Genomic DNA, 27,614 nt, shown 5'->3' on the forward strand with positions numbered 1-27,614 from the left:
TAAGCAACTGGTGATGCTTGCCCACGTCGATAAGCTGCTCAGGGCGTCCGTGTGGAAACACAGAAAGCCAGAGGTAAGGCAGGGAATGGCCTCGGTCGGGCCCAGCCCACCGGCCGGTCGGAGCCGGGAGCTCACGCGTGGTGCTGGGGCGTCCCACGGGACCGCGCCGAGCTGCTCGCAGGCCCTGGAAACCAGGGATAGCCCTGGGTCAGTGGTCTCGGGTGAGCACTCAGCTAGCAGGACCGGATCGCTTTGGAAAGTTGCGTTTGAGAACATCCTGATGATGTCCGTGTTCTCTGCGAAGGAGCCAGGTAGGGAGAGCATCCCCTGCAAATCTGTTACACCTCCTCCCAGTGTAATAGATATTAAAATGGGTCCTTCCCTTTCAGTTTGGCTAAGTTTCCTTTTGATGTAGCAGAATCTCTGATTCTGAAGAGTTTCAGCTTTGGGAGAACGGTAACAGAATAAAGGACATCGGGAACTGTGCTACAGGTTCTCATTTCAACCCTCTCAACTGCAAGAAAATTTCCATTCCAAAAAATGACCCAGGAAGCTTACCAGCACAAGGCAAGGGCAATCCAGAACTGTACAAATGGGAAGTGTCCCCACCTTGTGACTTCCTATTTTCTGCCTCCCTTGAAAAAGAGTAACAATACCTCTTTCAGAGGTGCCACCTGTAAAGAACGTTCGGATAACGTAACAGCACTTAAAATCTGTCCGCACGGAGGAACGCCCGCGGTGACGGGCACCCAGGACTTCACCTGGAAACGCACCCGGACTTGTCCTTCCGAGGACGGGTCGCAGGGCCGGGGGTTCCAGCACTCCGCACGCGGCGGCTCGCGCCTGCGCATCAGAAACGCGCTGCGCTTCCCGAGGGCTGGAGGCGTCGTACCACACAGCCCCCGAGCCCTTCTGCTTTCAGAATGCCCCGGAGTGAACCAATGCCCGTAATCACCTCCAGCATCTCCGTCGAGATCACGAATCATTAAAAACCTCATTTGCAACCCCAAAAGCAAAACCGCTCTCAAAATCAAGCAGAGCTCCCCAGCTACAAACTTCAATGAGGTGAAAGCAGCCGGGCTTTGGCTGATGGATGGTTCCCCTTTAACATCACGAGTGACTCTCTGCTTAGGAGAGGGTCTGGCATCTTACCTCCAGTTTTCAAGCGCGGCAGAAGCAAGCGGTCTCCCAACGCAGGCAGATTGCGCGGAGACGTCCCGGCTCACGGCGCGGCCGTCCCCGTTCCATTCACTGCTACGCTGCCGCATTTTCAAACTGTCTGGATGTCACTCCAGAGCAATTAAAGGAATTCCAGGATGGAAACGCGGCAGTTTGGGGGTTGCTAGCTGTGAGGTGCAGCGAGGGTGTTTCTAAAGCATCCACCACGTTTCTGCCGTGTCCTGAGTGGAGTTTTGGGTGATGTGTGTGTAGGACTTTGCTTACGCAGAGATCCAGGGACCAGCCCTCCGGAGAGCCCCTGGTACAACAACAGCAAGCCGTTTTGAGACAGAAGATGCTGTGTGCATTGGGTGACAGTGAGGCACTAATATCTTTTCACTTACAAAAGATTTCGCAATGGAAGACAAGTAATTCACAGGAGTTTTAGAGACTTTATTTATGTATAAACAATTTAAACACTTTGCCATAAATTATCTTTGCCTGTCTCTAGTCTTTGCTTAGCAGCAAATTAAAATTAATATAAAAACTCAATGAACAATTCATACATGTATATTACAAAAAAGTTCTTGTACCAAAGTTCTTATTAGACTTTTTTTTTCTTTTTTTCTTTTTTTTTTTTTTTTTGTGGTGACCGTAATGTGATTGTCTCAGTTTCTCGACCAAACAAACACACTAATAATTTTTAAATCTGAAACAGTGATTGTGCCTTCTGGCTGATGTATGTACAGGGTGATCTGACGTGGTGCCCGTTTGCAATAGTGTAACACAATGCCCACAGCTCTACTGGAACTGATACCAACAAACTACTGAATCTAAACAGACTACACCCTGTAACTGTGTTATACTGTCCACAATGGAAATCTTCAAAGACAAACAGAGTATGAAATTTATTTGTAGTGATTTATAGCCACCATTTCGAATGTAACTCTACACTCTGCCCTCTTTGAATGAGTTAAGCTTCAGGCCAGACAAGTGGAGGGTCAGAGTGCAAGTGCGGTTTTGTTACTTTTAAATATATTTTTCTTTACTATTTCCAGTGCGCTCTCACTTGCATTCTCATTGTCCTCCAGTTGCTACACACAAATCACCCCAAAGTCATGTTTTAAATGCACCTGTATTTTGCTTTAAATGAAAACCTCTTGGATATTTATCAAACAAGCAGTCTGAATCATCTGTGTTTCATCAGCTGGTTAGTGAAAGTGGCCCACTTGGATTTCTTAGTTTGCTCACGTGTGAATGGAGTGAGGTAATACAATACGAGGCCTTCCTTTTTGTTTTTCTTTAGACCCAGAACAAGTGGGTAATATTTCAGGGGTACTTTTTAATTTGTATGGTTAGAGTTTTCAGTCTGGCTTTAGTCCACTTCAGGATGTGGTTTTTAATCACTTGAACAGTAGCATTTAACTCAAAAAATATGAGCTTTTTTTGCCACATACTATCCCAAAGTAGCTCAGCCTAGTGCCCCCATTTAGGTCTTCATCTCCTTAGGAGAGGAGATAACAGTTACGACTACTGATTCATCCAGCAAAGGATGACAGCAGGTTAATTTGTTACCTCTTTCCCATTTCGTTCTGTCTTAGAAACTGGATGTTGCTGCTACTGTCTGCTAGCTCTGGGTACTGCTCCACGGGCAGGACATAATATCCCTCGTAACCTTGAACCCTTCCCGTGTTCAGAAGCTGCTGCTTCTCTCCGTCTGTCCACACGCGGCTGCCCTCTCGGCCATCCCGTGCCTTCTGCTGCTCCTTGGCCCAGGCTGATCCCAGGGCTCGCTGCCGAGCCTGGTCCAACACGCGCGCCTTCTCCTCCTCCAGCGTCTCGGGGGTCAGTCCGTAGCGGATGTTCATCAGCAGGGTGGAGTGCTGAAACTCGATGTTGGTAAACCTTCGAGTCCTCCCGTTGACGAGGAGAGTGGGCTGGGAGACGGTGACGTTGACCCCGCTCTCCAGCACCTTCCGCCCGCTGGTCATGGCGAGGGTGACGAGGTCGCTGTCAGCCGAGCCTATCTTGACGAAGTAGTGGGTATCCTTCCCCTCGATGCTGTAGTGCATTTTCTCCAGGTAGTGGGCACTGTTCAGGACGGAGGCGATCTTTCTGCAATCGTCTGTGGCTATGCTGGAAACGCCCGTGGTCACACGGCCTTCCTTCACAGCGAACATGATGCCTTTCCCAATGATAGGAGTGGTCGTCGCGAACCAGTGACCCGCTTTTTCTCTAATATGGGCATGTAATCTTTTAGATATGACCTGTCCCTCAAGAGCCATGAAAGCTTGGTTGTGTCTTTCTGTCGTCTGCTGAACTCCTGTAATTAGCTGGGGGAAACAAAACAGAACGGAAAGACACCAAAGAAGACACAGATCTGAAAACGCTCATTTCGGACACCAGCACTGATCTTTGCTAAGCCACGCAGCGAAAAATTCTACGCTCTGGGAAGACCACCCTCAGCTACCCGCCCCTACACGTATCCCAGTCAGAATCAGGGAAGTCCTCATTTGGCAAACGATTTTGCTGTCAGCAATATCAAATAAAATAGTTCTGGCTAATCACCCTTTGTAGCATGTATGTACCACAGATCTCCATTTTGGCCAACTATATAACATCCATCACAAGAATAAGTAAGACCCAAGGCTAGCACAATTTTAACCAGAGCCTAAACCACACAGAATCCATGTATTAAAAGCTGGCACTTAACTTCCAGACACTTTTGCCTGGAGATTTTGACCAGTATATATGAGTAAAATGCTTATGAATGTAAGCCTTTTTGAAAACAGACGAGATTTGGGCTCCAAAATACCGAAGTAGTTCCTGAAGAGAGGATTTAGATTCTCCAATGACTTAGAACCTTGTGGAAGCAGCATCTTTAGGTCCATGTGACCATTTCAGCTGCACTACCACAAAGATGAAGTGAGCCTAGCGTAGGCTTAGTTTGAAATTGGCCCAGTACTCTTTTTAAGTTTATTAAAGGGGTTGGAATTCATTATAAGGGTTGACAGTGTATACCATTTTCCACCTTAACCTGACAAGTAAGCATGAACGCTGTAACTGAAGTTAACTGTAGTAACTGGAGCAGTAAACCAAAGCCTCTATGAAAAGTGTCAGACAAAAACCTATGAGGAACCCTATAAAAGGCAGAACCACTTCTTAGCAGTACGGCAAGTACCAACCGAAGTCTTTTGCCACACGTATATTATTAGGATGCTTTTACCAAAGGTACAAAAGATGATGAATTACCCTGACAAAGTCTCCCTTTGTCATTGCTAATCAAGTTAACCGAGTTACAACTTGTTAATCAAGGAAGAACTCAATAAAAGACAAACTAATGACTCTATAATTACGATAACAATGAAGGCTGGCAAGCAAGGCATATGTTCATTAGTATAAAATCTAGCTATACTCACTTCATTTTACACTGAAACAACGCTTGGCCTTCTGCTGTAGCCAGAGAAGAGCCAGCAGTTCTATTCACAGAGTGGGGCAAATTTACCAAGAAACAGAACTTAGTATTTCTGCCTACCTGTCCGTTTTCACATGCTTGACTCTCAGACAACTCGTACGGTGGTGACACGAAGTACATTTTTGCTCTAGGGAAACCAGGAATAATATTGCTAAGCTGAAATCCAAACATCACCAACCAGCTTTTGACATCTGAAAAAACCAAAAGTAAGTAGGCAAGTGAGAAATAGAAGTGTGGAATAAATACAAGAAAACAAAAAGTTGAGGAAATCCATCCTTGATCTCCTTAATTTCAAGTGGCAGAGGGAACTCATAATTTATATGACAGCGTGGCACTTGACAGAACTGTAGCAATCCACCATGAACAGGCACAGGAAATATTGCTTTATATTGACCTTAATGTAAAGTTCGTCAGGGATATTCCACCTCTTTCATTCTTTTTGCATTACAGCACACGGATTATCCAAACACTTTACTGTATGCAATACTGCTCCAGCTCTGCGATCTTTTGCTGTGGCTAGTGCAACCTATAAACTGTATTTTAAATGATGTTTTATTAAGGCTCTACTCCTAAAAACATCTGCAAAGTCCTTTGGGATAATTACATGGCTTCTCTTCTACGTCCTACTTCTGTTAGCTGCCATCAGGTCTCGGGAGGCTCCATTAAATGCAGTGAGAAGCTAGACTTCTAATTTGGATGTCTAAATTTAGGCACCGTCAATATGCTCCTCATCCCTCCAGGCCCACTACGGAGAAGTAGGAGCCGCACGGGAAGGTGACGGCTTGGCTCTGGGACGAGGTTCGGGAAGTTCCAGCTCTGGGTTCGGCCAGTAAAACTCTGCCTTCATATCTAGTTGAAAAAGCTAAGTATCTTAATTAATATCAGTAACGGTGCTCGCTGGGGCAAAGCCTCTCTCCCCAGCAGTTTTAGCAGAGGTGATGTAACATCATAACAAGTGTAATACTTCTTGGCTGTAGATATTTGACAGCAAAACTCATCTTTTCTTCACCATTCTGACACTAAAATAAGTAGTAAAACACTTTGCTCTAACCAAGATAGTCGCACGCATCTCCCACCACACAGTGCCCACCATATTTTCCCTCTAGCGTTGGACAGCACAGAGTTACTGCTCCTTTTTAAGGCTTCAAAATATTTTCTGGTATAATGGCACCTCCAGAACAATTCACTTCAGCAGCCCTAATTCCACCAAAAAAAGAGGGGGACCTATATATACAAATATGCTATATACAAAGCAGTTACCATTTTGCTTAGCTAATGTGCTTTGCAGCACAAACAGGAATCCCTCTTCAGCACAACCTCTGAATAACGCAGGAGTTAACGCTCAGAATGGACTGGGGTGGGCAAGTATTTTCTTTTTTGTATTCTCTTTGTTTTTTTTTTTAAATGATGACAACCGAGGTGCCACCATAATCGCTTCTCATGCAAGATTATCTGTTTAGTCCATACAGCAACAAATATTTTCATCATCAGTGAAGTATTTTTACAGGCTGCAAGGTGTCTGCTATACCCAAATGCAGCGAATCTTCCTAGATTTCATCCAGCGGATGGATAAATTAAACGAACGTGATTTCAGAACATAGCAAAATATCATAAGATGACACTGAAAATCCAAATCAAATGGTGGCGAATGAAAATAGGAGTTTTGCTGAATTTTGGACAACAGAATTTGATCCCAATTCAATTTAATTTTAGTCCTGAGCATTTTTGCACTATCAGACACAAATCGCACTATCTTCAATCGCCAAGTGGCTACAGTAGCACCGACGGTGCGTTACCCACACGATCAGGTCCCAACGTAATAATGAAACTCGCTATGATTTTCTTTGAAGAAAACGCACACTTTTCTTGAAATTTAAATTACTGCTAAAATTACAATAGCTCCTTTCAAAAAATTATATCACTGCTCTAATTATTGTATACTGCATATACTGAAAAAAGCTTTTGCCGAAGACATGTTAATTATCTTTCTTTTTAGAAATTGCCAGCAGCTAGTTCAAGCACTGTGTGATCTTACTAAGTGAAAAATTATTACTAATTAAGAAGAGGTTACAAGTTGTACGCAATTCTAACATACACAGTCAAAACTACTTCACAGTTTCTCTTTCTCAGCTCTGCGCATTCCATAACATTTCTTAGTCTGTCAGGAGGAAACAGTTTTTAAAAATATCAAGATTTGTGTTTTAAAGAGTAAAGACTGTTTGCATATTAAAAGTTAAATGGGAAAAAGAGGTTTAATTAAATCCATTCTTGGTGTTAATTCATAATGTGCCCGTGGGCTCAGTCAGCAGCTAATTTTGAAAGTAAGCCCTGAAGGGAAGAGATGCTGAGCAGTTCTGGTTCCCGATTCTGCAGCCAACCTGCCAGTGATTCTTGGAGGTGACTTCACTTCTCTTCATCTAAAACTAGAACGAACACGTCTTCATACAGTACTAGTTCAACAGGAAGAGCACTATGGCTGTGCTGAAATGGAATATTTAGGCAACAAACCCCCCCCACCCCGTTACTGATTGCGACTTCTCATTTACTGCCCCTCATTCAGGGATCAAAGAACGGCGACCATCCAGCCCTCCTCATAGCACAAACAGGAAAATGGCCCAACCTCGTTGGGAGGACTCAGCAAACAGCTAGTAACGAGAAGTCCGATTTCTTTCCCAAATCGACTTCCAAACTCTAGTGTTATTTATAAGAAATGTAATGAAGTCTCACCTGTCACATAATTCTTTAGATCCAGTTCATTGCTGAGAGGGTTGTTACTCTTGAACATGTACAGGTTGAAAGGAGCGGGTTCTCTACCAATGTTTTTCCACATGGTGTAATCGGGAGATGTCCAGCGTCCAGCCAGGACATCGTAGTCCCTTTGGGTAAAATGGACGAGTTTGGTTAAAGGATCATACAGCCCTCCGTGGAACCCAATAACCAGCTGGAAATCGGGGTTAGAGTCATAATAAATCTCCCCATATGCTGTGTACTGAAGCTGTTTGATCATGAGGCCGTTGATGCTGAACACAGCTAACGGAGTGCCCGTGTTGTCAGAGGCGACGTAATATTCTTCCCCGCTGCTACTCTCCATCGCAAAGAGGTGACCTTGCAGGTCGTAGTACAAAGAGGTAATTTCTGAGTTGGAATGATTGTAGACATGAGTTACCCTCGTTGGATTGTGAAGATCAGCATAGAAGTACTGCAGATGATGCCCCAGGTTAGTCTTACAGGAAGCCCTTCGGCCGAGTCCATCGTAACGGTACTGAACACTCCACCCATTCGCTTTGTTGTAAGCTCTTGTCAAGAGTCCTTTGGAGTTGTACTCAAATACGTCCGAGCCTCGCTGACACAGGAACCCATCGTCGTCAATTTTGTACGGTACGTCACCTAAGCGCGTAATCCTGTCTCTTAGGTCATAGCGCAGAGGCATCAATCGGACACTGTTCCCAGGATTCAGGAGATGGAGGTTTCCATTCAGATCGTAACTGTAGCGCCAGGTGGGCCTGTCATTTACTGCTACGCTTTGCAGCTGCCCGTCTCCATCGTAATCATAGGTATACTTGGTTGTGTTGGCATACGGACCGAGTTTCAGTTCTCTCTTGGTTACCCTTCCCATGCTGTCATATTGTACGGTCATCCAGTACATCAGGGATCTGAACATTTCGTACTGGACCTCTTTAATGCGTCCATGGGTATCAAAGTGCTTACTCAGTGTCATAACTGCTGTAGTAATAATTTGATTTATATCGTAATAAATAACTCCAAATTTGCCAAAATGCTCCACTTTGCCAGAAATCTCATCGTAACGGTAAAGGTCAACTGGAAGAGGCGTCTCACTTATTATGGGTTTGATGCTTGCGATTCGAAAGCTATTATCGTGATACGTATAATCGAACCTTGCATTGACCATACCTTCTTCAGAGAATCTGTAGATCTGTTTGTCAACGAGGGGACCAATTTTACGATAGCGGATTGTACAAGAAAATCCTCCACTTTGCAAATTCACCATTTTTAGGACACCTGTCGTTTCATCGTATCCAAAAGTAACCGCAGTGCTGTCATAAACAATTTCAGATAATTTGGACAGCTTTCCATATTTGTAGAAGACTTGTCGGCCAGTACCTAAAAATGATGCCTTCAAAATCCTCCCATCATCACTGTAATCAAAAATCACCGATGCGTTGCTTTCGGGAGGATTATAAATATTTCTAATGTAGCCAACAGAGGTGTGAGTGGACATGCTGTGCCGAGCAACGCTGGGCATGGTCACCGCGTGAAGGCGGTCTGAAGAATCGTACTCGAAGATGTACTGTCGTTGACTCTGAAGCAGCAGTACCATCGACTACAGGAGAAAAAAAAAAAAAGACACAGTCACTAGCTTTCAGCATGTGACCTCTGAGAGGGCATTAAAGACAAGAAAAGTTGACTGAAGAGGTACTAATTTTAAAAGAATAAAAAGAGAATTAGATACGTGAGTTAGGGGCACAAAGCTGCTCAGGTGTATTGTCAGACCGCCAGATGAGAGGATCTGCGACTTGGAAATCAATACGCTGACACGCCAGAGAAAGCCTAAGTTAGCAATCCATTAGCCACCAACCCTTTAGTAGGACTTCTTTTTTTTGTTTTTTTTTTTTCTTTTTTTTCTGAGGGATGCAGAGGACTTAGAGAAATGACTTGATTTATCTTTCCCCTCGAAGTCGTAATTCACAGCTGTTACTGTGAAATATATGAGAAACTAAGCAGAGAACATCAGCTCGGGTTCGCTTAAAACAACAGATTCAAAGAAGGGAAAGGGAAAATTATACGCAATTTTGAAGTATTTAAGACACTTTTATGACTGAAGTGTCTTAATGAGGCTAAACAAAAATGCATTATCATATTTTCATTTAATATATAATGATTAGGGACAAATTACCTGTTTCTACCCGAATCTTTCATCAGGTTTAGTCATGCATTTTTGGTCTTAATTAAGCACAATTCGTTGTGTTAGTTTATGCCATTATAAGGCAGCCTAACCGCTTTCAGGAAAATACCAAAAGACACAAAGCATGAACAAAGCATTTCCCATTAGAAATTCGTCAAACTCAGCTGACTAATTGAAAAATAAGGAATTTTGAGACCAGGTACAAATGGATTCTTAACAGCTGGAATATGTCAAATTTTAGATAATTTGGCATGTGTGTTATGTATAGAGCTTAAAACAAAGCCAAATATTACTTTGTCTCCTTGCAGCTGAGTTCAGAAGGTAAACCAGCACCACCTACTTTTTCTAGATAGGTGTAGCTCCAAACTTTCCCGTCGGCGAACATGCGCGATATGATCCTGCCTTGCTTATCGATATCTGTTCTTTCACTCATGGCACCGCGCTGCAGCCCGGCCAGGCGCCCGTTGAAGAAGTAAGACACGTTGACAGCAGCCAGGCCACTGCTCGGCAGCCAGAGGAAGGGCCGTCCTAGCTGATCGTAAATGATCCTCAGCGTAAATTTCCGGTGATCATCATAGATTTTTTCCGTGCGGATGTTGCGGTCGTAATCGATGGACAGCAAGTTCCTCCCGTGCACCTACGGAACGAGAGGAGGCTGCAGTCAGCGGGCAGCGGGCACTGCGCCTCTGGGGATTTTCAGCACGAAAACAGCATGCACAAGGGAGAACTCCATTTCCCTGCATTTCCGAAGCGTGTGGGCCGTCTTCCTGTTAACTGGTTTTTGCTTTCTACTTCTCGGTATATTCAGATCTGTAACTGGGAGTGGCTCACTGGGATACTTCCCACCTCCCTGCCAAATGGGAGCTGTAATGGTGCAGAGAAAGGCTTCCCTCACTGTCAGAACGGACAGACATACTGCACACCTAGGTCTTACAGCGCAGAGTGTTGGCACTTAGCAGAGAAACAAATTATTTCGCATGGAAGTAATTTTTCTACTTCTGCCATGAGTAGTTCTTAGCCTTTTAGCCTACAATGACTCCGAGAATAGAAGAAATTATAATTTTGTGCCTTCATTGAGGTTTAGCCACTTAGGTTCTGTAGGTGCAACACTGCTTATGAGTTCATTCATTTCATGTTTTCTTCATTGACTTTCCAAATATTCAACAGATCCCTCAGCAACGAGATCACTTGGGATGGGTTTCATTTCTTCTGATTAAAAATCCTGATCATACAGGCTGGAAAAGATGGACTTTAGTTTTGAGAAACAAAAGTGCTAAATAATAGCCTTAAGTATTTTTCTTTTTCCCCCATTGTTTCAGTTACAACTTTCAAATCAAAGTACAGAATGAAGTGTTTCAGTCACGGATTTCTATTTTTCATTTTTTTTTAATAAAAGAGCAAAAGAGAAACAAAGGGGCATAAGAATGCCAAATGGAGAGGCTTCTAGTGAGAGGGCTATGATGGGAGAGATACACAAGTACATTCACTGGAGGCTAAGCCACAGCGTTCAGGCTAATGCTGTAATCTGATAAAGCTTCTTAAGTAATTTAATTGTAGATGCATCATTAATAAAGTAGAAGTCTTTAAATTAGATATAATTTGAGAGCAATGACTACTTAAAAAGTATTCATCGGTTTCTGGGAATTTGTTCTTCAGCTTATATTTTGCATTAGCTTTGATTAAGCAACGTTTTCTCTTATCCAGAATTAAACTGCACATCAAACAATATGTAAATGAACCCTGAGCCTTTCTCGAGGACATAAAAGTTGTTCTGAGATATTTTCACTGGCAGGGGTAAACCTAATTCCCATTCCAACCAACTCTGCAGGAATTCAGCTGTATAGAAAGCAAATTTAAAATTAACACAATTTTGTGTTTGCAAAGAAATACTTATTTCAAATTATCGCTCATTATCATAGTTTTTTCCAATTAATAAAATTTAGCTCTTTAAAAGTTTGCTTTTCCTCAGTGGGCAATTATTAGAAAAAGCTCCTTTCTGTAGGTTTTCCCAAAGGTTAACCTAGCAACAACCTCTCCCGTGACTCAAAGAAAAGAGAGAGTATTTCTCTTAAAACACCTCGGCATAATAAATCACATTCGGCTCTCCTGTCGTAATGGAAACAAAGCCAGGGAAGCCAAACTCGACATCAGTACTTTCGCAACCGACTACTCTAGTTTTGGAAGGGTGGGATTAATCCTGATGACGGAGCCGTATCAAACCCCTTTCCTTCACAGAGCTCTTGGGGAAGCAGAAGAGAGCTTTCCCTTCTCAAAAACGCTTGGCTACAACATTCAAGGGTTAGCGTATGACTGAGAGATCCCAATTTTGTAAGGACCGGCAGATTTTCTATAAAGAAAAAAAAAAAAGGCTTTCAGCGAGATTAGGAACTGAATTTTAGCTTTGGGGTTTTTGGTGGTTTGGTTTGATTTTGGTTTTCAGTTTCTGAAGCTTCATAAAGCAGTTGGGATTTCTGGGATTCCTTCCCTCCATGACAGTAACTGCACCCGTAACCTGCACCTAGGAATGTCTGACTCCAGGTATCCTCCCTTTTCTCAAAAACTGTATACAGGTTATTAGTTTTTTTGGCCTAAAAACCCTAAAGTATTAAATTTTTTTAATGATTACACACAGAAGAGCGATGCACACACACAAACAAGACTTGGAGAATAAAGAAGCACCTGCCTGGATAATTCCGTAACTTAATTTTCATTGTGAAATAAGTACAACCAGAGAGTGTAATCATAGTGTCACACTAATGAAACAGAAACCCAGACAGAACGACGAACTCCCACTCTTCCTGGGAACACTAATCACGCTATTACAAGTACCACGACCGGAGATTATCTAACAAGCTCTTCCTCTTTCCTTCCGCTGCCTACACGCGCCTCGGGTTTCCCCTCGGCTGCGGCTGAACCAGCGGCCGTGAGGACGAGCCCTCAGTGCCCTGGGTAAAGGTCTCGCACAACAGTCCCTGACGGGATGCTGCGCGGTGACAAGCACTCCTCAGAGGGGAATCTTAGCAAGGCTGTGTCTGAAACCACTGCAAGACGCTGGATGTGTGGCGCATAAAGCCGTAGCGGGCAGTCAGTGGGCTAACAGAAGGGTGAAGGGCAGGTCTTCCTTTGTCGGCTTCACGAAGTCCCCCCGGGGGTGTTTGCAGAGGCCGACGCGTACAGCTGCCGCGTGCCCGCAGCACGGCTGAGCAGAGCCGGGGGCACAGGCAGCAGCACTACCTGCAGAATCACACCATCACAGAGCAGTCTGGCTGGGAAAGAGACCTTTCCAGGCCATCCAGTCCGACCCCCCTGCACTGAATGGGATCCTGGGGTGCATCAAGAGGAGTGTGGGCAGCAGGTCGAGGGAGGTTCTCCTTCCCCTCTACTCTGCCCTGGTGAGGCCCCATCTGCAGTGCTGTGTCCAGTGCTGGGCTCCCCAGTTCAAGAAAGATGAGGAGCTACTGGAGAGAGTCCAGCGGAGGGCTACGAGGATGAGGAGGGGACTGGAGCATCTCTCCTATGAGGAGAGGCTGAGGGAGCTGGGCTTGTTCAGCCTGGAGAAGAGAAGTCTGAGAGGGGACCTTAGAAATGCCTACAAATATCTGCAGGGTGGGTGTCAGGAGGACAGGGCCAGACTCTTTTCAGTGGTGCCCAGCAACAGGACAAGGGGCAACGGGCACAAACTGAAGCAGAGGAAGCTCCAGCTGAACACGAGGAAGAACTTCTTGCCTCTGAGGGTGACGGAGCCCTGGCCCAGGCTGCCCAGGGAGGCTGTGGAGTCTCCTTCTCTGTAGATATTCAAGGCCCGCCTGGTGCTGTGCAGCCTGCTCTGGGTGACCCTGCTTTGGCAGGGGGGTTGGACTGGGTGACCCACAGAGGTCCCTTCCAACCCCGACCATTCTGTGACTCTGTGATCTCCACCCAGACCAGGCTGCTCAGAGCCCCTGTCCAACCTGGCCTTGAATGTTTCCAGGGATGGGGCATCGACCACCTCTCTGAGCAACCTGTGCCAGTGCCTCACCACCCTCACTGTAAAAAACGTCTTCCTTCTACCCAGTCTAGATCTGCTCTCCTCCAGTTTAAAGCCATTGCCCCACATCCCATTGCAGCAGGCCCTGCTCCAAACCTGCCCCCATCTCTCTCACAAGCCCCCTTTAAGAACTGAAGACAAGCGGTACGGGCTGCAGCCAGTACTCGGGAGAGGCGAATTCCCTCCCCTCACCATCCCTTTCAGTAATACTTGATTCTGCGCCGGGACCCAGGAGATGGCTCCGCACGCTCTCTCGTTGGTGGCCCCGCTCCCCCAGCGTGCCACCGTGCTTGCTCTGTTTCATTCACTACACAGTTTATAGAGATGGATTAGAATAAATGAGATGCAAATAAATTCCATGATTTCTCCCTCATTTTCAAATTTCATTTTCAGTCCACTCAACCTGTTATAATCTCACAGTGATTTTCATTTAAAAGAGCTAAATGGATATGTGATGATTGTTACAGGAACTAACACCAGACAATTAAATGTTGAGGTGTTGCTAGATAAAGCAGTGTTTTGATTTGCATAAACACGATGCAAGAAAACCCATCTCAGGCAAGGTTTCAGCTCTAAGACGTGTTTAACTTCAGCTAATTACCACAAGTACCTCTATTAAATTTTTAGCATTGAGAGTTAGGATTACAGTGATTTCATTTCAGGGTCCTATTTATTTTTATTTTCAACATTGAGTCAAAATGCAGAGCTGAGGTATTTCCTACTTATAATCAACTTCTCCAGGTCAACACATCAAAAATCAATTACACATCCCTGAAATCTAGTCATTAAGGATTAGCTGCTAATCTCATTCCATTTTTTGCCTAACCTTCCCCCGCTCCCCAACAGGCGCATTCTGAGCATTTGTGAGAGTAAGGGAAGACTTGTTAATTCAGCACTGTGAATTAGATGTTAACCAACAGGAAAATAAAAAAATTTAACTCCAAGTCATTTTTTTGTGTAAATCACCACATAATTATTGACATATAGTGCATTTAATATATCATCTGGAACACACAGAACTGTGTATTGCATCCAATGATTTCAAAAGAGTTATTAAAAGAACCAGGACTGGATCAGCGCTGCATTTGCTTTCTGCCCAGTAGCTCAAAGCCCTTCCCAAACTGTTCATACTGGAGCAGCCAGTGAAAGTTTAGATACTTACAGGGTGAAAGCCAGGCCAGCTAAGCACAGAATGGGATTAATCGGGCTGCAGCAGATTTTTAATTTGGCAGGGGATGGATTACATGACCTGAGTGTCTGTCTTATCCTATGCTTATGACACTGTAATTATGGCAATTATTTTCCAATTGTGCCCTTTGGGAAGGGGAATAAACACAATATGCCTGTCTCAATGAATCTGCAGGGAGATTTTACAGACGCAGAACGCGACCGCTGAAGCTGTAATTGTGTTTGCTCCCCAGGACTCACTGTGGTAAGGCTGCCATCGCATCTTTACAAATGGTGAGCGGTCGGATTTCCCCCCCTCCAACTCCCCAGCCACCAGAAGCAGAGTGACTTGCAGCAATATTCCGGGTATTTTTACCAACCTCTTTTGGAATATGCTTAGTAATGATGCTTCTATAGCTGACTGCGGCAGACGATCCCATGCTGGTAACTAACCTCTCCAATAAAGATTGGCCTACCAAAGAGAACCCCAGAGCTGTACATTTTTAACAAGTGAAAATAGGAAAGACGCGTCCTTCGAAACGGAAAATTAATTTTGTGCTCAAGGAAGAAAAGATCGTTATTGTAACGACAGATTCTACTTACCCTGAGCTTTCTTCCAAACACAGTCACTTTGCCTTTAATTTGCTCCTTCCTCAGACGCCATTCAATTGAGTTTAAACCATTTTCCATCGGCAGAGAAATATTACATCGTCCTATGGTGGGAGTCACAGTCCCAGCCAGGACATGCGGTTCGCTGTGAAAGCTAATGCTCATGCCATTGGCATACATCACTCTCAAAGTACCATTATTACAGAGCTGGTAGCTGTTCCTCACTTGATCTACAGCAATAATGAAAAGAAAATAATTTAGCTACTCCAGTCATAAAGAAAACATATAGCTTAATTTGATTGGTTTTTTTATTGCACTCCTGTTGATGTTAAATGAAGTCAGCCTGCAATTACCATTTACGTGGTACTATGGTGGAAATTACAGATGTTACGGAGTCATGTAAAGAACAGTGGTGTAACAGTGAGCCTGCAGAGAGATACTGTGTTTATTTCATTAAGTTTTCCCTTTAGTCTTAATTGTGAATCAAAATGCACAGTGATATGTGTTCAACCACGTAATTTATTTCTAATATGAACAAAAACTCCCGAGAACTGAGCTGCTGGATAAACAACCGACCATTACACTCAACTCCAGGACAAAAGGAAAGAAAACCAAACCCAAGGACCGCTGGACTCTCTCTGCGCGGGAAGAAGCAAGCGCCTCTTCTTTTTCTTTCCCTCTGCTTGAAAACCGTCCCCAAGGAGAGGCTTTGTACGGAATTACGGGCTGGCTTTAAGCCCTCCAGGCGCGAGGCTCCAGCAGTGCGAGCTGGCAGCCGCGGTCCCTCGCCCGCCTGCCTTCGGAGGTCTGAAAACAACCCCGCAGTCTGACGGCCACGCCGCTCTCCAGCCAAGCCCGTTCTCAGCCAGGACGGAGCGCTGCAGGGTGCAACTGTCCCCAGCGCATCAGTGTTTGTCTGACAGAAGGACAGCATCTACATAATTAATCATCTGGTATAAACGCAATACAGCCTTTGTAACCAGACGTGTCTCGCTATAACAGACATTGACGTTTAGGCCAGGAGGAGGCTGTTGTTCGATGATGACATTCTATTGCAGTGACATTATATCTTAATTAAAGAGCCGCCATCACTCACCAAATTCCTTTCAGTCTATCTTTGATACCTGCCTGTCTTCCCTTCATCAGACACAGTGCTGGAAAGCTCTGCACGAACCTCGCACCCCTCCGTTGCTGATCTCTGCCCTGTCTGGCCTGGAACGCCGCTCTCCCAGTGCTAACTGCGGCGCAGGGTCGTCCGCTGCCCTGACTGCTCCATGTTTTATTTAATGGTAGCGCGTAAGTTTGGCAGACTTCATCTCTAATAGCAGGAGGCTACGTGAGCCTCTCTCCCCGCAAGGATCCGCAGCCAAGCGGCCGGCATCTGGCAGGCAGAGCGCGTCTCGGTGGCCCTGGGGTCAGAGCCAATTCCGCAGTGAATTGCAGAGAAATACACGAGGGGGTAAAGCGAACCCGAGCCAAGAGGCAGCGGGAGGACTAACTTACACCCGCTGATAACGACCAGACGTGTTTAACACAAAGCACGACTGCGAAATGTCTCTTACCTGTCCCGAAGACCTGTCATTTTAGGAGTGAGCTTTATGGGAGTGCGTCTTGCCAACCTCACACGCTTTTCCCCTGCTCACGAGTGCACTAATGACACGAATCTTTTGCGAATTGCTTTCTCGAGTTGTGTGTGTGGATAGGAGATGTGCCGAGAAGTGTGCTTTGGTACCTTGAACAACTGTATAGGAAGCCTCCACAGAGGAGAGATTTGTGATGACCGTGACATCGTCATCCCGATTAGAATTCTCAATGTCGATGGTAATAGACTTTTCCATTTCTCGATGAAGGCTAGTTACCACTCCAGTGGGACGTGTTACATTGGTCAGACGCCCTTCATGATCATAGCTAATAGAAAAGTTAGTGAGAGCAGAAAAGCATGAGGATACATGTTCATTTCAATACCCGAGGCATTAATAATGCACCACATTTGTGCAAAAAAACCCCAGAATGAAACAGATTTTCAAGAACATCCTGGCCATACCTATTTCTCTGTTCTTGAAAGAGTCTATAATGATGAAATAATAATTTTTAGAGATACTGATCTCAGCTACATGAGTGTAAATCCAGGCTAGCATCTTTTAAAGTACTAATTAATTAAATTATTACAGATCTACAGAGTAGTATTTGGCTCAAACAACCATAATTAGTAAAATCATCTGTATTTTAACAGATGCATTTCACTCTAAGGAAGCAGACATGATGGATACTACAACCTGCAATTGCATACACTGCACATTTGCAACTGAATACTTAGTGGAAACTACTAAGCATGGTCTTAAGTGACATATTGAGGAATAAACTTGCCATAAGAGATTATAAAAGACATCAGCTTGAGAACATAATAATTTCATTTAGACCTTATCTGTGGTATTGAACTGCATTTTGGGGTCAGTATTTTGGCTCATAAAGATGAACGATGAGAAGTTAAAGCACAGAATAGGCTGGAGTTGCACAAAGGGCAGCAGTCAGCACTCAGAATATACCTTAGAAGATTAATTAAGTGCTCCAGAGGCATAAAGATTATAAAAAAAAAAAAAAGAATAAAAGAAGAAGGGCTCTCCATGAATTTATTGAGTTAAATTTATTTAGAGGTATAAAGCCTGAGGAGGGGGAAAAGAAGGAATGCTGCCTGAAATCAAATCACACTGTTTCTCCCTTTGCTTTAGTATGCCGTATTTGTGTGCATACATATTCTAGAGAAGCAATTCCTTGGATCTTACGGGCAAGAAATGGGGACCTGAAACAAAACCAGTATTCCAGTCTGACACTCTGCTTGCTGCGATTCTCTACTTGCGCAAGAGCCTCTCACCCAGCCACTACCACAGCGCACATACTTCAAAGCAGCAGAAAGGCAAGAAAAAAAACGTCCTGTGTAGATAAAGGGAAAAGTTTAGGTAGAGATTGAAACCAACTGGTCATCCTTCGAACGCAGAAATCCAGGGAGCGGGAAGCCTGGAAGAGAACTGGTAAATCCATTGCACTGCCTGAGAGTAACAGAAGAGAAGAGGAGCACATTTAGTACCATGGAGCTAGCTGAGTTCTTTGGACGTCATGGTTAGCTGCAAAGATGAAAAAAAATCAGTGCTTTCAACATGACTTTTTACAAATAAATCATTCAGAAACCTCAAAGTAGGCCACCTGAACTGTACAGCATTACTGCCACAATTAATACACAAGTTGGCTCCTCAGTTAATGCAAAGATAAAATCTGCCTTTCAAATCCATTGCAAACGGTTGCACCCATTCAACTGAATATTGAGGAGGAAGGGAAAAAAAAAAAAATCACCTGTGGAGCAACAAGCCTTACCAGAACCAATGGAAGCATTAGGCAAAGAAGAAAATCAATAAAACAAAGCATCGCGTGACCTAAAAGGGATCAATAATACACGGTGTTCATTTAAGCAGTTTAGGATCAAATCAAGATTAAGCAGCATGATTTTTCTTAACAGAAGTCACAAGTTTTTACCCATGTGTACGTATATTTATACATACATATTTTATTACCATATCAGCAAGATACTGGATGAAAGATAATATATTGAGATAAACTACGAAAGGGGGTTTGGGTAAGTCTATATAAAGGTCTTCACAAAAAAAATACTGAAAAGTACTTGTACTGAAAAGTAGAGATGAGGGAAGAACTTGATCCAGTCAAGCATCCATTGAGCAAGGAAAACCAAAAAGTACAAAAAATGGACAGCTTCAAAAATCTCAAAGGTTAATCATGAGACACGCCCTGAGCGTCTGCATGTGGACTGCTTCAGCGGGCTTAGTGATTAGCAGAGCGATGAAGAGAATGCTTAGGTGGCAAATATTCCAGCAGAGACCATGTTATCTAGGACAAACTGGAAAAGTCTGTGCGTGGCTTCAGCGTGACTAGGCAGAGCTTGGGGAACATCCAGAAAAAGGGCTGGCGAAAGTCCCTATCAGCAACTATATTTTAGGCAATGCAAATGAGACATTAATTTAAACTCTTCATTCACATTGCTGGGTTTTTAATTAACCCAGGAAAAATTCCTGGGGATTGCTGTGGGCTACTCGCTGAAAATCTCTGTTCAAAGTGCAAGGGCAGTCTAAAAAAGTAAATATGGATGAGGATGTACAGAGACTGCAGCAGAAAAATGAAAATATTCTAAAGCTATTTCTAGCAACCAGTGTTTTGCCCACCTCCCCCCGCCCCCCGCCACGGGGCATGTTTCCCAGTGCTGGTCACAATTTTTGAAATCAGCAATGTCGGACACTAAAAAGGTTTATAAGCAAGTGATGGACACACTTCAAGCGATACGTACAAAAGTGTTGTCCATGAAGATCTGCAGACTGTTGAATTCACGAGCTAGACATGTAGAGAAGTCACTACTTCAGCGGTCTATACACACTGCAATACCAATGTGTAAAGAGGGCACTTCTATTTTATCCACTGAATCAATAAAATCCTCTTTTCAAAAAAACACCTTAAAGGTAAAATCTTTAAAACTAATAAAACATAAACCTTTTATGCATGACATCATTTAGAAGTGACATATCACTGAGGGTTTTTTTTAAATTTATGTGTTACGTGAGAGCAGGTGCTTAGCAGAATACAACACCCAGACATTTATCCGAATAATAAGAATAAAGCTATACAGGAGTTAAATGGTTATACACTTGTCTTCTTCATGACATGAACCCGGGTCTAATGAAGTGAATAAAAAGAGAAAATTTCGCAATGGAAAATACTCTAATTGACCTGGGACGACTTCGCGTCTTCTTCAGCAGCAGCAGCTCCCTATCACAGCCTGTGACACAGCATCGGGCCAGCTGAATCGGATCTGATAAGGCAATCTGTCTATCTTCAAATGAGGTGGGTTCTGGAGACAGTGAAATTACTGCGCTTTTGTTACTGACTTTACTTAGAGTAAGGTCTCATCCCAAGTTTTTGTACTATTAGAATCACAAGGGGAGAGATCCTTTCTTAGTCCCAGTATCTTAAAACCCACCATCTCCTTGCACCCACTGCTAACTTGCCAACATACTGCTTAAGTGCGACCAAGCCTGCCCGACCAGCGCATTTTCATATATTCCTATTTTCTCTCCCTTACAAAAACCAAGCTGATTCAAGGAGAAAACTGCAGCATTCTCTTAGGATGCTCCCAAGACCAACGGGAATATCACTGAGGACGGCTTCAAAGCTCTGTGCTTCATGCCCAAAACCAAGCTTAAATTACCCCATGTGAGCCTGCCGGTAGCTGTCAGATTACTGACGAGCCTTGGCTGTTCCTGCTGCAAACGCACTGTGTGCACACACACATGCACTGTGTATGTAGTATACGTACGGCGTGTGTACACACACACACGCACACTCAGAGTTTCTGTATGCATTTCTCTCCATGTACGCATGCATGAAGAGATGTACTGCACAAACTCAATCCCGAGAGCATTGTCAGGGCACAGTTTCAGACAAAAGAAAGGAAAATACCCAATAATATAGCATGGCACTTCAATGTCTGGTTGATATAAACGCACTGAAATGATTTCTTTATAAGAAATATAGTTCATGTAGTATTTTACTACTTAAGAGACATTTGTTCTTTCCCAGTTCTGCTGCCGTATTAACAAATTGGGGTATTGATTATCTCTGTATGAATGCATGCATTAATCGGCATGGAAAACTATTTTGTTGTCCTTACAAACTCTCTCTGGCTAAGTAGTATTTCTTTCAACTTTGACTGATATTAACTTGTAGCTACCAAAATAAATTGCATAGCAATGAATGCAGAATTTCCCCCTTGCAGCTGCTACGAAGAACAAATAGAAACCAGAAACCAGTACTGAGTGACTGCGTACGGCGATGGTTTGGGTTTGTATATTTGATTTAAATAATTCTCATAATCTTATTAATAAAACCCTCAGCTGTGGGGGTACGTAAGATGACAGAGCACATTAAGGTGTTGCCCTAAGTCAGCTGCTTAGGATCAGCCCAAAGGAGATGCCTCGATTTTTCTGGTATTTTGCAACGAGTCTCTCCAGTGCGTGTAGCGAAGCTTTAGTCCTCACTCAGGGTTTTCCATGCACATACAGAGATACAGAACTTCTTTTCATGTCTTTGTGAATGGCATTTTATGGCTTTTTTCCTAACCTAGATAACAGTCACCATGTATAGTTCATTTTATACACGCATTACAAAGTAAATGCATTTTTAATGCAAAAAATGTCTACACTGTCCTCTCATCTGTCGGTTCTATGCTTACGAGAATGTATGTACAAACCTGGGAGAAAGTAAGCTACTTCCGCTGCCTCATCAAAGTCACCAGTCACCTAAGAGAGTACCTCAGGCTGTACTATTCAGACCCAAATATGGTACCTCACTTCTACTGCCCTGAGGCAAGGGGTGCACGTCTTTCCTTATTTGAGCTTGGAAAAAAAAAAATCTAGTTGACACGTCATCACTGTATACACTTTAAATTATACTTTCAGATGTATCTCAGTAGGACATCAAAGCACCTACCTTCTATATTTACTTAGGATTCATAATACAATTTTTCTACTAAGTCATGCTAACGTAGTGCTTTCTGTGTCTCTCCACCACTGGTTATACCAGTTTCGTAACCTGTAACTTTCTGATGACCTTTTTTAATGTTCCATTGATTTTCATGTAGAGCTTTAAATTACCTTGCTATTTAATTCTCTACAATTAATAACTGGTGTTTTGAGAAATAACTACTTTATACGATTTCCGATCTGAATCTTCAGCGAGCTATTGAGGGGACAAAAAAAAAAAACAACAAAAAAAACCTATGCAGAAGGACATCCACATCTCGTCAGCAATAATGTGATATTTTACCACTGCCTGGCACCGTGAGCTTTTACATCATCTTGTAATCAGCAAGCAAGACTTTCATGCGTTCACACAACTGGATTATTTTTGTAACTAATGTGTGGTAAAGAAATACTCCTTGTAAAATATGAAGGAGAAAAAACCCCACACCTCTGCGCACAGTCTAGACAAAAAAAATCTTGGTGGTTCCATTTCCAGGGCCACCTGGGAAGGGGACCACGAGAGGGCACTGCTTTCCTTTTTATGGAACCGAAACACGTCGTGGACCAAACCCTGACGTGCAATGCTCATTTTGATGTATTTCGAGCAGCTTGCACACAGTTCCTTTTATTCCTGCGTTACTTATGTTTTTCCTAAAAAGAAAGGATGTGGTGGCCAAGATGAACGCATTAATAAACTAAAAGACGTGAGCGTCATTGCTAGTCTGTAGCCTTAAAAATAAGTCTACAATTTAAAATTACATAGAAAGCCCCATTCATACTTTCTACCCACTAATTTGAGAAAGGTTATTTAGTAATCATTAATTATTTCAAACAAAATATACAGGCATCAGACTTGCCGTACTTCAAAGTCGTATATTCTCAATGTATCGTTCAGCTTCTATTTTAAAAACTGTTTTGTTCAGTAAATGGCAATAAGACTATTAAGAACAGGATAACTATCAATAAAAATCTGACTCTTTTTTCCTAGATTTTTTAATATATTTTTGAGCTTCGCCTCTGACGAATTTCATTTCAAGCGGAAGTTGTGTCTTTTTAATCTCTGTGCTCCTGAACACCAGCGTGCTTTCGGGTTATCTACAAATTATGGAAGTTACACCAGGGGTCTGACAGATAGCTGGGGATCTAATTTCCTCACTTGTCTCAAGAATGAACAATCAGTGAAGTTAATCAGCATTTTACCAACCAAGAGTAATATTCGAATCTGAACAGAAAGAGACCTCATTTTGCGTTCCAAAAGGAACTGCAGGGTTGGGGTTCCTCGAGAGAGGCAGCTCAGGAGGAGCCAGGGATTGCGGGGGGCTGGGCTGGACGCGGGTCACCGGCAGCCTTGCTGACAGCTCAGCGGGGCGGGGGGCCCGATCCGGTGCGTCAAACGCGGGTGTGTGAGTGCGGCACGCGGTCCTGCGTGCCCGAGGTGGGTGAGCTTCCCCACCGGCCTCAAACTGCCGGCAGGAATTTAGGTGGTTCGGTACCCACCCGAAGGACACGGCAAAAATGTTGACATCTAGAAGCCACTCCACCACTCCCCGTGTCATGCTAGACTGAGATGCAACGGCCTGATTCAGTACCAGTGAAAAGCCTGCGACAAATTTCAGCAGGACCAGTTCAGGGCCTACTCACTACCATTTGAAAAATAAATGTATGCTTAATATAGCCAAAAACATTCTTACTCATAAAATGTTGTCCATCCTGTTTCATCACTCTTCGTTGCTAAGAGACCACTGTTTCCGTTATATGTCATTAATCCGAGCTCCAGGGTCTGTGTTGAGACTAGCTTGAGTCCACCATTAGTGCCGACAGCCAGCGTGACAATCTGATTATCCGGCATCAGTAAATGGCGGGGCATCCCACTGGCGTCCCGACGGACCTTCAAGGAGTTGCCGTTGTTGTCCATCACCTCCGTGACATCGTTATCGCTGCTATAGGTGAAATTGTACAAGTACTCCCCGGTAACAAGGCTGAGAGTGTACTGGTGAATCCCGTCAGCATTGAAGACATACAGCTCCTGTTCTCCTGGAGATGCAGCTTCATATTGGTTAAAAGAATTAAGAACGGGCCTGTTTTTACTGACAGCCCTAATGCGGATATTTCCAAGATCAGCTATGTAGATGGTACCATCTGGGGCCACAGCTAAGGAAGATGGTGAATTTAAGATGGCATCAGTGGCATACCCATCATCCCCAGCATAGCAATTACAGTTGACATCATTTTTGCAATCACAGTCTGAAGCTGCCCCTGCAAGAAGGCATATTTCTCCATTGGTAGTTACCTGGCGTAGCCGATTAATTTTTTTTTCATCTGTCTCACTGATGTAAAGAACTCCTGTGTGTGAGATGGCAATGGCACTGGCTGACTCAAGTGCAGAATGAATAGCCAGTTTGCTAAGAGAGTAGTCTATACCAGGAACCTGGCAGTGCATGGGGCGTCCAGCAATAATGCTAACTTGATGATTTTCTGTGATCCGTAAAATAACATTGTTCTCTAGGACATAAAGTGAGTTGTCCATGGGATTGACAGCGAGATCAGTAGGCCACTCCAGCCGTACCTATGAGTTGCACAAATTATTACTGTAAAACTCGTAACTGAAAAGTACACTTCTAGTGTTTAAAATTCCATGTGTAACAACAGTAAATTAGTGAGGGGTTTATCAGCGTAAATCATGAAACCAAGTCATGAACGGCAACTATTTCAAACAATGATTTTGTTTTTCGGAAATATTAAAGCTACGTGCAGTGGTAACTTTGGCTAATTGTGTTTCTGTGCAAAGAATGAATGCTACATTGTGGAAGCTCTACAATAATTACAGAAAAACAGGCAATTAAGACAATAACTCCCATTATCTCAACCTTATTTCTCTACAGTTGCATAAATAACCTGTGTTAGCCACAGTAAAAGCATGGTTCACTCATTTCAGTAACGAATCAAATATGCTATCATCTTGTGCTGCATAATGTATTTCTTAAGTGGCCAGGCAGTCATCCAAAAGAGATGCCCATCTCTTCTAAGAGAGAGCCGAGAAGGGAATAAACGCAGTGAGCGCCTACCTGGGAGACATCCATGCTGGAATCGCAGCTGAGAGGTCGAACAGCAGTTAGGTCATTGGAGCCCAGCAGGGTTGATATAATTCCATTCTGATCCACTTTTCTAATCATAGTGGCATCAACAAAATACATGAGGCCGTACTTATCCACTGCAATTCCTGCAAACACGAAAAACAGGCATCAGCACGGCAGTGTGGCTCACAGCTTCAAGGCAGGCTTCATCTGCAGGGTGGGTGTCAGCAGGACGGGGCCAGACTCTTTTCAGTGGTGCCCAGCGACAAGACAAGGGGCAATGGGCACAAACTGAAGCAGAGGAAGCTCCAGCTGAACATGAGGAAGAACTTCTTCCCTCTGAGGGTGACGGAGCCCTGGCCCAGGCTGCCCAGGGAGGCTGTGGAGTCTCCTTCTCTGGAGATATTCAAGACTTGCCTGGACAAGGTCCTGTGCAGCCTGCTGTGGGTGACCCTGCTTGGGCAGGGGGTTGGACTGGGTGACCCACAGAGGTCCCTTCCAACCCCTACCATTCTGGGATTCTGTGATTCATCTTATTAACAAGTTTACAAGACAGCGACCTTTGTTCACTCGCCCTCTTCTTTCCTCCCTTCCAACCCGAGCACAGGCCCTTGAACCCTCCAAGTACCTCTGGTTCTGCTGAATAAATGGCATCAAACAGGTTCATCCCTTGGGGCACTGAAGAAAAGAAAACCACAGAAATTCCCCAAACATGCCGAAGAGCCAGCAGAACCAGAAAGCAGAAAGAATCGCCTTCTTTCTAAATTCAAACTCTGTATGATATATTAGACAAACCCAAGAAAAAAATCAATTATCTCCTAAGTTTTAATCTCAGAAATTTGATGTGTTGCTTTCCTCATCTGAAGGATCTAATGAGGATCAAGAATTTTTTGAAATCTTTTAAAATTGCTTTAAAAACTTGAAAAAATTAGGACGCTGTTACAGCCTTTCAGGGTGTCTTTTCATTCTTTGACCTGTTGCAGTAAGGAATATGGGAAGAACATCTGACGTTTCCAGATGAAGACACAGGGGTTTCCAGAGGGGAAAAAACCCAATGAAAGGGAAGGCTGAGGGCTCGTCACGGTGGGAGCCCTCAGAGAGGAAAGGCACAGCACGACAGGGCGCTCCCTCGGAGGAGCCGCAGGATGCGGCTGCCTGTTGCGAAGGACGGCAGGCTTTTTCTCACTTGCCTTTCCGGCTTTGATTTGGCGCGCTGCCTTGTCCATCGCCTGGGCTGAAAATAAAATACTGATCTAAAAATTTTGCCTTCAGATGGTTGCAGGGCTGACCCTATTGGGCAGTGAGAGAAGACACAGCTTTACCTGCTTAACTTTTATATAGAGGCTTAATTTTAAACATTCAAGTAGCCCTGTCCTGTTGATATACTCTGGATGCATTAACTGGAACTATTGCCTATACAAAGACACAGGACCTTTCATTTTTACTCACTTTTTTTACAACCTCCTGGTTATTTTCAACCGCTGAAACAAAACCCACGGATGTTTGAAACACCTGACAACACACCTGATTAATTCATCCTTACGATTAAGATGACACCATGGAAAAAAAAAACCTTCAAAAGAAACACATCCCCAAATCTCCACATCATCTGGAAAACTTTTTGTTACAAAATGGAAACGGGAAAGGGCAAAAACACTTCTATTTTTCCTCTGTCTCTGAAGAAAAAGGGGAAACCGGAGACAGAAAAAAAAACCCCAGAGAAAAGCCACAGCAGGCAGTTTCTCTCCCCAAAGACTGTATCTCAACCAGTAATTTGTTTCCCAGTTTACATATTGCTTCTCGGAGCGAGCAGTACCCTGCTAATTTGTGTTCTGTTCTCCTTTAGCAGCGTTCAGTGTTGGGGTAATAAAGTTTGCTTTAACTAAACAGAGCACGAACACTTGCCAATCCACTGTAATTAAAGCCCAGAATAAAAATTACTGAGCAAGTAGTGATTTAATTGCCAGATCATTATTTCCACATCCAGCCTCGCCTCCCGCAGTCACTTCCTCCAGCTTCTTTTCCTGCTGTACCTCGCGGGCTCATCAGGGTCGCGTCCACGGCCTTCCCTCCGTCCCCGCATCTGGCTTCGTCGAAGGGCAGGCACTGCTCTCCAGTCCCCGCCACCACCTCCGAGTTACCAGCCAGGTCTTTCGTGCCAGCGAGGGACTTGACTTTGTATATCCGCCGGCTATTGGTGTCCGATACGTACAGGGAGCCTGAAACAGGGTCCACGGCCAGATAGTATTTATGAGCGGGATTGTTGCTTTAGAGAAAAAGAAAGCATAAAACAGAAAGAGCTGAGCAGTCTAGAAACTTCACAGGCTTTCAGAGCTGAGCTACGCATCAGGCACAGAGAGATCTGGGAAGAAAGTCTGACACCTTCACGCCGAGGTGGGGTCTGAGGGACCTAACGTGGCCAGGGCCTGGTGGAAGGACTGTCGTTTGGAATCTCATTCATCCCGCTACACCAAACCTCGCACAGCAGAGCCCAACGAGCCAGAGCCGCACGGCAGACTTTCCTCCTGATCTCCTCAGCCCTTCAGATCTGCTCCAGGCCAGTTCTCTCCGGCTTATCTCTACCTGTTGCCCCCTCCGTCCC

At 44.0% G+C, this 27,614-nt stretch overlaps 1 protein-coding gene across 16 annotated transcripts in view; it reads right to left on the reverse strand.

Moving 5' to 3' along the window:
• Positions 1-1,599: 1,599 nt before the first annotated feature.
• TENM2 (teneurin transmembrane protein 2) overlaps positions 1,600-27,614 on the reverse strand; it is a 1,253,534-nt gene continuing 1,227,519 nt past the window's right edge. For all 16 annotated transcript variants that reach the window (XM_075442184.1, XM_075442183.1, XM_075442198.1 and 13 more), the window contains 9 exons: positions 27,046-27,278; positions 25,004-25,158; positions 23,630-24,504; positions 17,093-17,268; positions 15,355-15,590; positions 9,898-10,194; positions 7,361-8,975; positions 4,694-4,824; positions 1,600-3,491 (listed from right to left, as the gene is read on the reverse strand). In XM_075442184.1, coding sequence (XP_075298299.1) covers positions 2,730-3,491; positions 4,694-4,824; positions 7,361-8,975; positions 9,898-10,194; positions 15,355-15,590; positions 17,093-17,268; positions 23,630-24,504; positions 25,004-25,158; positions 27,046-27,278 — 4,480 coding nt within the window. In that variant the 3' untranslated portion in view covers positions 1,600-2,729. The remainder of the gene's footprint in view (positions 3,492-4,693; positions 4,825-7,360; positions 8,976-9,897; positions 10,195-15,354; positions 15,591-17,092; positions 17,269-23,629; positions 24,505-25,003; positions 25,159-27,045; positions 27,279-27,614) is intronic.

This window comes from Opisthocomus hoazin, chromosome 23 (assembly GCF_030867145.1).
Source record: "Opisthocomus hoazin isolate bOpiHoa1 chromosome 23, bOpiHoa1.hap1, whole genome shotgun sequence".
NCBI classification, from domain to species: Eukaryota; Metazoa; Chordata; class Aves; order Opisthocomiformes; family Opisthocomidae; genus Opisthocomus; species Opisthocomus hoazin.